Source organism: Cupressus sempervirens, chromosome 6 (genome assembly GCF_028749045.1).
Source record: "Cupressus sempervirens isolate cs-2001-9-10 chromosome 6, ASM2874904v1, whole genome shotgun sequence".
Classification (NCBI taxonomy): domain Eukaryota; kingdom Viridiplantae; phylum Streptophyta; class Pinopsida; order Cupressales; family Cupressaceae; genus Cupressus; species Cupressus sempervirens.
The window spans coordinates 699744498-699757715 of NC_143123.1; the positions used below are offsets into that span (position 1 = coordinate 699744498).

The 13218-nt window shown below is 38.9% G+C and overlaps 1 protein-coding gene across 1 annotated transcript in view; it reads right to left on the reverse strand.

The window, feature by feature from the left end:
* Positions 1–13218, reverse strand: part of LOC149554193 (peroxisomal 2,4-dienoyl-CoA reductase [(3E)-enoyl-CoA-producing]-like) — a 51426-nt gene that overhangs the window by 31682 nt on the left and 6526 nt on the right. The window contains exon 2 of the mRNA XM_089789435.1: positions 10243–10402. Coding sequence (XP_089645561.1) covers positions 10243–10402 — 160 coding nt within the window. The remainder of the gene's footprint in view (positions 1–10242; positions 10403–13218) is intronic.

Here is a 13218-nt window from a genome sequence, read left to right on the forward strand (position 1 = left end):
ATCAAGGCGGCAATATGGGAGACAGGAATGCTAGGGATCCTGGAGAGGAAAGATTCTTACAGTTATTAGAGACCTTGGCACAGGGACAGCGATTAGCAGAACAGAGGGCACAGAAACAAAATCAGAGAATGGAGCTTATGATGCAGATGATGGCTCGTCAAATGGGGTTGAATGCTAACATGGGTGGAGGAAATAATCAGAATGGTAATAATCAAAATGGTAACAATCACAATGGGAACAATCAGGATGGGACACATAATGGAGGTGAACAAGTTGGGAACAATTTCGGTCATGCACCCCAGCAAGTTAGGACCGTGAGTTCAAGGCCCATGATTCCCACATTTCCTCCTAGAGCCTCAGAGCAGCCCGTACTAAAGCCCCAAATCACTGATATACAGGACCAGTTGAGAAGAGATTGGGAAGCCGAAGGTCCAGGTTTTACTGCTGCAATTACCTTTAGGGAGTATATGGATGTGCGGATTAAACATATGCCATGTGGACATGACAGGAACCAGAGCTATGAGACAGGAACCAGAGCTATGAGCTACAGAAGAAAGTAGGGAAACTTCAGTTACCATATTATGATGGCTCGGGGAAGTCTACAGCAAGAGCTTGGGTTCAAAAGCTTGATACATACTTTCAATTGAACCCTATGCCTGAGGAAGAAGCTATTAAGTATGCAGCAATTCATCTGGATGGGTTAGCACACGAGTGGTGGCATCATGGTATGGTCACTATGGGTCATGCACACATTACCTCATATGTGGAGTTTACGGAGAGACTGATTGAACGTTTTGATAGGAAGGATCTAGAACTACATTTCAAGGAGTTAGCTCAACTTAAACAATGGGGATCATTGGAAACATACATTTCAGAATTTCAGAAACTTACAGTGTTAGTAACAGATGTATCTGAACGGAGGATACTGGTTCTATTTATGGATGGGTTAGCTGATCCGTTGAGAGGGTGGATTAAAGCTCTCAACCCTCCCACTTTGCAGGAAGCCATTAAGAAAGCTCGTGACATGGATTCCTCTTCAGCTTCTAAAAATAAATTCCAGGCAAATAGTTTCCCTTCGAGGAAAGATAAGGACAGTAAACCTTTTCGTAGAGAGGGTCAGCCACCTAAGGAGGAAAGTAAGAGGTTGGACAATGAGACACTTAATGATCTCAGGAAGAAGAAGAAGCTTTGTTTTCATTGCAGGGAGCTTTGGGATTTGTCACATAAGTGTCCATTGAAAGCAAAAGCCAAGCAGATGGAGTACTTTTCAGCCGAAGAGTCAGTGGATGGAGATTCAGAGCAGTCATCAAAATCAGATGGAGATGATAATTCTTCACATGAGGAAGCACACAGTGATAGCACGATAGCTCAGTTGTCCAGTATACAGGAGGCCGTCACTTTCAGAGTTAGGGGAACTTTGGATGGACAAACATTTGTGGCACTCATTGATACAGGGGCAACACATAACTTCATTGATGAAAAGTTTGTGACACGTAGAGGGCTACATTCAGAAGAGCATAGGGGATTTAAGGTGATGGTTGCCGACGGCTTCAAAATCGACTGTACCAAGAAAATCTCCAACTTGCAGCTTCGTTTGGGAGATTATGACATGGTGGGAGATTTCTTTGTTGTCAACATTGGTGATCAGGATATGGTGGTTGGGATGAATTGGATGAAATCTCTGGAAGAGTTTACATTTAACCTCCAGAAAATGGAAATGAGGTTTGAAGCAAATGGTAAGAAGATAGTACTCAGAGGTTTGTCAGATGGGAGACTACGAGTGGTGTCACTCAAGCAGATGCAGAGTTTCTTCAGACACAACTAGGTGCAGTGGATAGCAGAGTTCAGAGTAATGCCTGAGGTGATAGAGCAACATAAACATGAGTATCCCCCTGATGTACAAAAAATAATAACCAAACATACTAAGGTGTTTGGTGAGATACCTCCAGGGAGACCCCCGGATAGGGGAATTGAGCATGTTATTGAGTTAGAGGAAGGGGCTAAGCCAGTCATCATCACACCCTACCGCCATCCAAAGAGATATAAAGATGAAATAGAAAAGGCAATCAAGGAGTTGATTGACATGGGGCACATACGACCAAGCAAGAGTCCTTTCGCTTCTTCAGTAGTACTGGTGAAGAAGAAGGATGGTACAATGAGGATGTGCATTGATTATAGAGAACTAAACAAGAAGACAATCAAGAACCGATACCCTATTCCGCGCATTGATGAGCTTATTGATGAATTGCACGGTGCCTGCTACTTCTCTAAGATTGATTTGAGATCCGGCTACCACCAAATACGGGTTAGAGAGGTGGATGTGGAGAAGACAGCTTTTAGATGCCACTATGGACATTTTGAGTTCTTAGTCATGCCCTTTGGGTTGACTAATGCCCGTGCCACTTTCCAGTCCTGTATGAATAGAGTATTCAAAGATCAGTTGAGGAAGTTTGTGTTGATTTTTTTTTATGATATACTGATATACAGCCATACTTGGGAGGAACATTTGAAGCATATTGATGCAGTGCTCAACATTCTAGAGAGGGATTCATTATATGCCAAGATGAATAAATGCGAGTTCGAGATGACAGAGTTGCTCTATCTAGGGCATATTATTAGTGCAGGAAGTGTTCGGGTTGACCCAGACAAGATCAGGGCCATTCTGGATTGGCACTGCCAAGGAACATTTCGCAACTCAAGGGATTTCTTGGGCTTTGCGGGTTCTACCACAGATTTGTGAAGGGATTTTCACAGATAGCAGCAGCATTTACAGATTTGACACGGAGAGATAGTTTCAAGTGGTCAGAGAAGGCTCAGGATTGTTTTGACAGGTTCAAGGAGCTAATGAGTACATGCCCTGTTTTAGCCATTCTAGATTTCACAAGGCCTTTTGAGTTGCAGTGTGATGCCTCAGGAGAGGGCGTAGGAGCTGTCCTCATGCAGGACAAACATCCCATCGCATATGAGAGCAGGAAATTACGAGGTGTTGAGAGAACTTACAGCATCTATGACAAAGAAATGCTAGCAATCATGCACGCGCTAGCTAAGTTCAGGCAATACTTAGCAGGGAGCCGATTTACAGTAAAAACAGATCATAACAGCTTGAAACATTTCCTTGGACAGAAGGATCTCAATGACAGGCAACAGAAATGGGTAAGTTACAGACTTATGATTTTGACATAGTCTATGTCAAAGGGAAGTAAAATATTGTTGCAGATGCTTTATCCAGAAGGCCTCATTTGCTTGCTGTTGGGATAGTCATGGACGATTGGAGAGAGTTGATCTTGGCAGAGTATGCCAAGGATAGTTGGGCATCTAGTGTTATTGAAGGAACTATTCAGGATAGTCGATACACTGTTGTAAATGATTTGATCATCTACAAGGAAAGGATTTATTTAGTACCCGGGTCTGCTATGAAGCAGAAGATTCTAAGGGCATTTGATGATTCACCATTGGCAGGACATCCCGGATTCTTTAAGACATATCGGCAAGTGAGAGAGCGCTTCACTTGGAAAGGACTCAAAACAGAGGTGCTTCAGTTTGTTAGGGAGTGCCTAGTATGTCAGCAAAACAAACAGAAACATTCCTTTCCAGGTGGTTTACTACAGCCCCTAGCCATACCAGAGAAGAAGTGGGATAGTATTTCCATGGATTTCATTACAAGCCTCCCCAAGGTACAGGGTCGAGATTGTATTTTTGTTGTGGTAGACAGATTGACGAAATTTGCACATTTCTTTGTGATTTCGTCCACATATTCAGCAGTACAGACAGCAGAGCTATTCTTTCGAGAGGTATTTAGATTACATGGGATGCCACGGAACATAGTCAGCGACAGGGATAGTAGGTTTATGAGCCACTTTTGGTAGGAGTTGTTCAGGTTGTGTGGAACAGAGCTAACTCCGAGTACCAGTTACCACCCCCAAACTGATGGGCAGACAGAGATAGTGAATAAATGGGTTGAGGGGTACCTTCGAAACTACATTGCAGGAGAGCAGAAGGCTTGGGTGAAGTGGCTGCATCTAGGGGAGTACTGCTATAATACCTCTTTCCATATGTCTATTCAAATGTCCCCTTTCATGGCACTGTACGGATATGATGCTCCTAATTTTCTGGATTTGTTATTTGGGGACAGTAGGGTGCCTAAGGCCAAGGATATATTGCAGGAGTGTCAGGACATTATGCGATCCTTGAAGGAAAATTTGCAAAGGGCACAAAATCAGCAGAAGCAATATGCTGATCAGCACAGGGTTGAGAGATCTTTCGAGGTAGGATACATGGTGTACCTCATGTTACAGCCGTATAGACAGTCCTCTCTCAAAAGGAGTGGAGCAGAGAAATTGAAACCACGCTACTATGGACCATTCAAAGTAATCAGGAGAGTGGGTGAGGTAGCTTATGAGTTGGAGCTGCCTACAGACAGTAAAGTACATAATGTGTTCCATGTGTCACGCCTTAAGAAGGCATTGGGGCATAATGTGGTGCCTTCAGTAGTATTGCCACCTCTCGATGATGAGGGAAAACTTATCTTGATTCCTAAGGCTATACTTGACTCCAAGGAGAGGGTGCTTCGCAGGAGGACTATCAGGGAGTACCTAGTAAAGTGGAGGAACCTACAAGTTGAGGATGCGACATGGGAGGCAGAGGAGATTATTCAGCATCCTGAGTTGAGATTGCTTGGGGACAAGCAATTTCAAGAGAGGCGGACTGTAATGTCCCCCACTTAGCCAGTTTGGAGGTATGTTGTCGTTAGCCCATTCTTGTATGGTCTCGAGGGCTAACCAGGACTTCAAAAGGGATCTTGAGGTTATTTGGCCTAGTCAAATTTAATTACAGGCCAAACGGAGTTCGTTTGTTGGGTTGTCAGGAAGACTTACTATTTTTAGTAAGCCAATAGGGGGATGCAGTGCCTTCAATTTTTAGTGACAGGATGAGATGCGTTTTGTTGGGCTCTTTCTAATGAGCTATTATATGTGGGATTTCGAGTTTATTTGGTATATTATTTTAATGTTTGAAGTTACAGCGGTAAAGTGACTATTTAAATTAAATATTATAATGTTTCATAAAGTCACTTTATAAAAATCAAGAGTCCCCCTTTTGAATATATACATGGACTTTGTAAAAAGAAAAGAAAAAGTAATATTAAAAGTCATGTATTATCCCACATTGGCAAGACGGAAGCGTGGAGCAAGTGAGGAAGGGATTAAAAGGAAGAGGATAGCTCTCATTTATTCAGGCTTGGAAATATCAAAGAAATTGGAGAATTTTTTAGAGATTATATCTCAATAGTTTGAAGGACGAAATCCCTTCAAGCTGGAAATCCTGACGCCATTGAAAGAGATGGTCTTGAGATTCAACACGGTAGCAGCCTGAAAAAAGCAGATACGAAAAAGAAGCCCGAAAAAAGAGGAACCGAAAAAGCAGACAGAAAAAGCAATCCGTAAAAGCAGTTCAAAAAGCGGAACCAAACAAGCAGGCTGAAAAAGCGGGTACGAAAAAGCAGGCCAAAAAAGCAGTTCGAAAAAAGCAAAGCAGAATGGGCAGCATAGAAGGAAATTATTTCAGCCATCTACAACCAGGTTCTTTTGTTAGTATTGTTTTTAGGGTGTTATAAGCTTTCAGCTGTAAGTGTGCATTATACCAGCATTATCATTTTGTAATCCATGTAAATGCCAAAATCTTGGCCATATTTCATGAGCATTGTAATTTTCATTGCAATTAAGAAGATAATAGTTGCTGGTGTCATTTAAGCAATTTAATATTATTATTTATCAGCTAGTTAGTTTGCATACCAACTATTTGTAAAAATGCCAGTTGGTTGTAGGTGTTCATTTCTCATGCTTAGATCATATATATGCACTGAATATTGTCAAAATTAGTAGCACACTCATGTTAGGTCATTTGTGTAGTCCATTGTAGTCTTCTAGCACAAGATTTTCATTGATGCAAATTGTAAAAAGGTCATTTGAAGCTAGCTGAAATACTATATCAGTCATACGTCCCTTGCATGTGAATTGTTTGATGAAATTCCTTGAGCTTTCATCAGCATTTTTGAAGGCAGATTTGAGAAGGGTTATTACAGCAGAGCATAGAGGGAACCAACCCAGGGGCTTTGAGAGTCATGTATGAGCTTCCCAAGTAGTTTGGAGCAATAGACAACAGTTTCCTACAATTTAGGAGGGATTCCTAATTTGTAGGGATTGACTAGGAGTGGTCTAGGAGGCATTTGGAGACCTCGGTGAACGTTTTGGAGACTTAGAGTGCATCTCCTATTTTTTAGGAGGAACTCCCAGTTCAGTGACAGTTCTCTCAGAGGTGCACACAGCAAGGGAGTCATTGGGACTCAATTTTGGTTGATTGGGGCTGTCTCCTACTTTTTAGTAGCATCCCTAGATTTTAGGGATGGACTACCAGTTGACACATCTTGTCCGGCATCAGTCATAGACAGGTGACAAGGTCAGATTCATGTTTGATTGGTCATTTTGGGCCTTTTGGGACCATTTGGGAAATATTTTAATATATTTAAATATTTCCTAAGTTGGTGATTAAATAAATTAAATAAGGTTAAGTTTTAGCCATTTTGGAGTAATAAGGGGTTTTTTGGCCTCATCTGGATGTGCATCCTATGGTGTGATAGCTCGTTGGAAAGGTCTCAAAATTCTCTAAATCTTTCTCTGTGGTCTCAGGGCATTTCAGTGAATGGAATTCTATCTATGAGGAAAAATGTCATTTTCTAGTAACATGACTACTTTAAAATAAGAAATTATAACATTTTCACTACACAACACCACTTGGAGACACTTAGGGTTCGATTTGCAATTGAGAGGGGGTTATAAGGAGATGGAAGCTTCATTCTAAGATTATCTTTTGCATATTGAAAAACTTGTTTTTGTGAATTGGCTCTGAGAGAGCAATTCTTCATCTGGGACGCAAACCCCAGGTTCTGGATTGGCTGGGACGTAGCCCTCAGCAGTTATTGGCATTGGATTCTTCAGACAGTGTGCGTTGCTATCAGGGATAGAGTACACCATTCTTTATTGTGGATTCAGGTTGCAAATTTATGGTTTCAGCGTTACAGATTGATTCTTTCAGCTGGGACGTGATTCCTTGCAGTCTTACGGCTGCCATTTGCAACAGTTTGGCATCATTGTTGGATGTAAGCTCATTGGAACTGCATTGGATTTATTATTTGGCTTTATAAATCAGCAATCTGCCTAGTACGATTTATAGCAATTCTGATTTGGCTCTATGTTCTTATTTATTTTCAATCTCCTCTCATGTTTATTGTTCATTATTCATTACTATTGTGAAAACTATCAAAAAACACAAAACAAAAACAAAACCTTCTGCAACTTCTGTCTATTCTCAAAGACCATCAAAGAAATCACACGAAAATATAGTTTATTAATTTCAAAACTACAGCAGATCAGCAAGGGCATCTATCAGGGATCTTTCAAGCAAGCTTAGCTACTAACTTCTCTTGCTCTTTCTCCTTCTCCTTGTCCCCTTCCTTCTCGCCAACTTTTCCCGTATCTGGAAGAGACCCACCTCCACAAGGAGTGATTGGGACATTCTTCTCTAGAAACTGGTCTCCACGTTGGCCAATAGACTGGGCTGGGCCTACAGATGTTGAAGTAGCAGCCGTAGTGGCAGTCGCTGCAGTTGATTGGGCAGCTCCAGAAGATACTCCACCAGTAGAGCCAGTGCTTCCCGTTCTTTTCTTTCTAGCTCGAGTCCACTCTACCCACTTGTCCATCCTCTTGATGATTCCATGCATCAGAACCTCCATGGTATTGATGACAAGACCTGCAGGCGGGATAGACACAATGAGAGTGCCTTTAATCTGCTCGTAGGACGAGGGATGCATATAGGAGCCATCATCTGCAAGATTAGAAACATCAATAGAGAAAGCCAAAGCGAAGGATACCCGGAAAAGATCCAAAGTGAGAACTTTGAGAATTGATGAGAAGCAAGTCACCTAAAGACTACTCTGACATGCAAACTTGGACAGAAACTCAATGAGTACCAACAACTATAACTGACAAAGGAAAAACTGAAAGTTGGCAACAGTACGCATCTTTCAGTCTTGCTAGTATTTTGTCTTAGTGCAGTATGTTGATGAAATGTTCTAAATGATTGAGAGTATTCACTGTTTAACATGATCCACTTTTCATTTTTGTGAAACAACTTGATCAGCAGCTGTACCGAGATTCAGGGATGAGCAAGAGCAGCCTTCAGTAGTGCTTCACTTGGGATTCTTTAATGATTTGAGCACCACAATAGGTATAGTGTCCATCCTACTTACTTGTTCCCTATGAATTTTGGGTATCTTACAATAGAGTTAAGGTGTCATCCACAACACCATTTTCTGCATATCCTAAAATCATCGCAAACCAGGAAACTACTTTACTATGAGGCATTTTGTCAAAAAACTCTCATGCCTTTTGAATCCTTCCTCATTTTGTATCATGTCTATCAAGCTACTTGCATCCACGACTTTGGAGGAAAATCCACATTCAATAATACTTTGATTCATATTCATATCTTGTTCCAAAGCTCCCATTTTAGCATACTAGAGCACCATTGAGTGCATATCCTGCAATCAAGGTATTCCACTGAACTAGATTTCTTTGAGGTATTTTAAGTTCTTGTGCCTTCTTTATGCTTCCACATTTTCCATACATGTCTAGCAGCGCGGGCACAACTAAACCATTCAACAGAATTGTGTTTTCCAATAAGCTTCGATGGATGTGCATACAAGCTGAGAGGATGTTGGAATATGTTATGGAATCTAGCGTAGTACCTTTCAATTGCATTCACTTAAACACATATAAAGAGCTTTCAAGGAGCCGATTTTGTGCATATCCTGCAAGCATTGCAGTCCATCAGACCACATTTGGTTGGGCAGTTTCTCATACAAGTGCTCTGCCTTTCATATACTTCCGCACTCAACATACGTTTATCAGGGCACTCACAACAACAACATCATATATTAATTCACACTCCATTATTCTCTGATAGATGTCCATACCCTGTTCCAAAGGTCTCATTTTGGCACAGGCAGGAAAGACAATAGAATGAGTGTAGTGATACCAATGCCTCATCTAACTGGCGGTGTGTGTCAATTGCTCCTGGGGATTAAACAATTTATTTTATTGAAAACTTTACATGAAAACAGGTTCACTGGAAGATTGATTTTCAATATATCAATTTTGTATCATCCACATCTGCCAGACCAATTATTTTATCCACGGAGCTTAGTGCTTAGCACTTTTCTGTCATTGCTAGGCCAACTCCGTACTCCCAATAAGAGCAGATAAAGTCGCTTTAGATAAACACTTCCATGTGAAAAGAGACATTTGGATCAATCAATTTTTCTTTAATCTCTTTGAAGCAACATAGCTCATCTTCTTCAAATTGTGGTGTTTGCATGAGGTTGTGGCAGATAGAAACTCAAAGAAGACGAAATACAATAAGATAAAATATCCAACCACTGTCATGGTGTTTACAGCACATCCAACACTAACACCAACATTTCGTCCCTATAATTCTTAAGAAAATAAACAGAAATCATATAACAACTGTTGAACACTGGTATTTGATATTCAATTGAACTGTCCTTGCAAATGTCTGTCCACAAAAACTTGGCAGGACCGTTGAAATATAAAATAATGCTTTTATTGGCAGCATAGAGCTTTTTGTGAATCTTTAATTTTATTCCCAGACAACACAACATAATGCAAAATACAGGAAATATTAGTTAGTAGAGTGCAATCAATTGGTTTCTTTAAATTATATAATTATTTTTCCTTATTTAATGGTTTCTTTAATTGATGTACCATAGCTATAACAACAATACAGCTACAAAAATTTCAACCCAATATATAGCATACATACAATGAATGGAAGTTTTTCTATGTACCCTAAGGCTATAAACCATCAATAAAGTTTTGGTCCATCTACTATAACATATTACTATAATAACATCTAATAAAGCTTAAGGGATGTCCTACATGAAGAATCATGCTCAAAACTAATTATGCAATGTTAAAATAATATATAATGTTAAATTATATTTGAATTTTACTTTTACTATCTTATCAGCGTACCCCTTGGATCCTCCTATAGATGCAAGTGATAGATACTATTTGAGCATTGTTTTTAACTCTTTCCTGTCATTCACTAAGGTCCCTAGAGGAAGATGTTTCAGAGCATAAACTTTCTAAAGAAACTACAGGCAACTACCTGCTCGGGCTCCATTTGGAGACAAATCATCTGCAGGCACAAGAAAGTTGCCAGCAGCATTATTTACAAGAATATCGAGCCTTCCAAAATGCTTTACTGTTATTTCAACAACACGTGCAGCATTCTCTTTATTTCGAACATCTCCTTGAACTCCAATTGCCTGTGTCAAGGAGCATAAAGAGTATATGTAATTAACTTTTTATCCATGACAAGAAAGCTAATATTTGTACACAGATTAGGCACTTCCAATTATATTGTGAATAACTTCCTTGTTTGGTAAAGCAGCAAAAAAAATTTACATTACAGAAGAAACGGTCTTTAATTTTTTTAATATAGAGATTACTGCCTAGGCCTATGATAAATTCATGAAAATAGTGGTATTCTGGAATACCAGTCAACAAGATTTTGACTGAAAATTTTCCTATAGTCGTGGTACATTCTGAAGAAATTCTCAATTTATTCAAAGATATTAGCAATATATATATATATATATTTATATACCCTCTGCCTTGCATTTTTTCCTCATTCTGCCGGTGTTTTTATCAGTGACGGCAACAACCACCAAGACTGTAGAGCTTTTCTGGCCTCTTCAAGTCTGCCCTAGAATTTTATTACTGATAGTTTTAAACTAGCTCTGAATTTCTATTTTTCTTATTTGGATATGTATTTTTTATTTCAATAGATTTTAGCTTGGATGGCTCCGCCAGTGAGGTGGTTGCAATTCTCTCTAAGAATATGCTTAGACAGGAATTTTGTATTATCTCTTTTTCAAAATATTGAATATTTCTCAACTTAAAAAAGCAAGTTTCTCTTCAAGCAATGAGAAAAAACTTCCATTAACATCTGGGAATATGCCTGGAGGAATCCATTCCTAATGTGTTACATTGTATATTGACATTTTGATATTTTCATATCAGCTGAGCAAGAACAAATATTCCTCAAATTGAGGAATTGTAATCGGGAAACAGGGTCTTAGGAGAGGGGCTTTTCATGTCAGCAACAACTTGTATCCTCATAAAGATAACTATCGTTCTCATGTGCCATAGTTCTTTGGTCATGCAAGCTTCCATGTTTTAACACATCTTTTTTTGGAATCTTTTCTGTTGTTAATCCCACATTACTCCATGAAGGGCCTCAATTGAAATCAGAGGGAAAAGTCAACATTACTCGAAATCCCATGAAATTTCCTTAAAGTATCAAGTTTAAGTTATTGTCCGCTGTTTTCTCAAGTGCAATTCATGTTTCAAAACATGCCAGTCTCCTTTGTCTTGTCAACTTCGTTATCTTTTCCAAATGTTCACAGCATCATGAAACAATTTGCAGGAGCACGTTCATCGAAATGAAGGAAAGGGACTTAACAGAAAAATTTGCAAAGGCTGCAATAAAGAATGTGCTGAGTTAACAGATGTTGATTCCATTGATCTCCAAGACGAAGACTTACCCTGCAAATTCAGATGCACCATTTTGTTTGTCATGCAATGTTTAGACGATCAGTTTGCACATGTGGAGCAGTCTAACTAAAGCTGCATTTTTAAATATTATGTATAATATGCATGTTGGTGTGCATGTTAAAAGTATTTTTAAGTAGCTTCAACTATTTTTGGCGGTGCATTAAAATTGATGTATAAGAGCTATAAGCTCTACGAAAGAAAACAATTCAACTGTTTTGAATTAAAGCCATGAAAGAGCTCATAACAGAGGCAATATAAGGTTCAGATTTGCAAAATCAAGTAAGATTATATTGTGTTTGTGTTTAAAATAGTGTGTTCTCTGTTTTTCTGTTTGCTCCAGTGCTCTGTTTTGCCCTGCTATCCCTTGTTCTTTCAAAATCTATATATGGTATCAGTGCATAAAGATTGGGACCTGTTGAGAACAAGAATAAGTATAAAACTACTGGAGCAAAGTATGCGATAGAGGGATTTGTGAGGCTGTTAAGAATTTTTTAAAATGCTTTGTTACTGCACATTCAAGAAGATCAAAAGAATGCAGAAAGCAAAATAGTTAATCTAATCTGGTGATGAGAAAAAGGTGATTGAAAGGTATGCAATGTCCAAATTTATAAGGAGTGAATAAACAAAGTAATTGCTTTGTGAAGCAAGGAATTTGCAACTGATGAAGGAGGAGATTGCAGATCTGAAAAGAAGTCATCACTTAAGAAAGTTGTCGCAAGAAAGGAATCGTGTGAACCACTGGGAAAGTTTCAAAGAAAATGTGAGCTGCCAAAAAGAAAGGAGTTTAAAAAAACATTAAGGTTGTTAAAACTGTTAGGAGATCTGCAGTAAATCTTTATAAGATTGTTGGAGCACCTCAGTGAGGAGAAAATTGCTAGTTGAAAGGAGATTCATCCAGTGCAGTCCTATAACAGTGCCCACTAGCAGAGGTAATTTATTTGTGTAAGAAAATTATTTGTTCCAATGGAAAAACCAAGCAAAAGGTTAACTCAAAAAAATTGAGTTTGATTTGTGAGAAAGGCATTTTGAATGATGAACTGATAAAATTATAAAAGTGTAATTCATAATTGGTAAAAAATTTGAAAAAGTTTATCTGAGAAAGAATTGAGAAAGGTTAAAAAAAGAAATATAGAATCAACGGAATATTTATAATTAGTCAATGCCGTAAAGAAAGAAAATGAAGATTTGGAAAACAAGCTAAAATTGTTGAAAGAATATGCAAATTTTAAATCAAAAAAATTGGTTTGTGATGTTACATGTGATACAAACAACTTGCGTCCATTTGATATGAACGATGTAGCTAATGTTTCTTCAGGGAAAGAGATTGAAGATGAAGGTAAGGACATGCCAGAATCTCTAAATTTCACAGGTACAAGTTGTGATGTTAAAAACCAAAGAAGCTTTGAAGATAATGTTGGTTTCAAGATGATGCAGAAAATGGGATATAAAGGAAAAGGACTAGGAAAGAATGGGCAAGGAATGAGAGAGCCTGATCAACCCATTTGAAGAAAGGCCTTGGATTTGG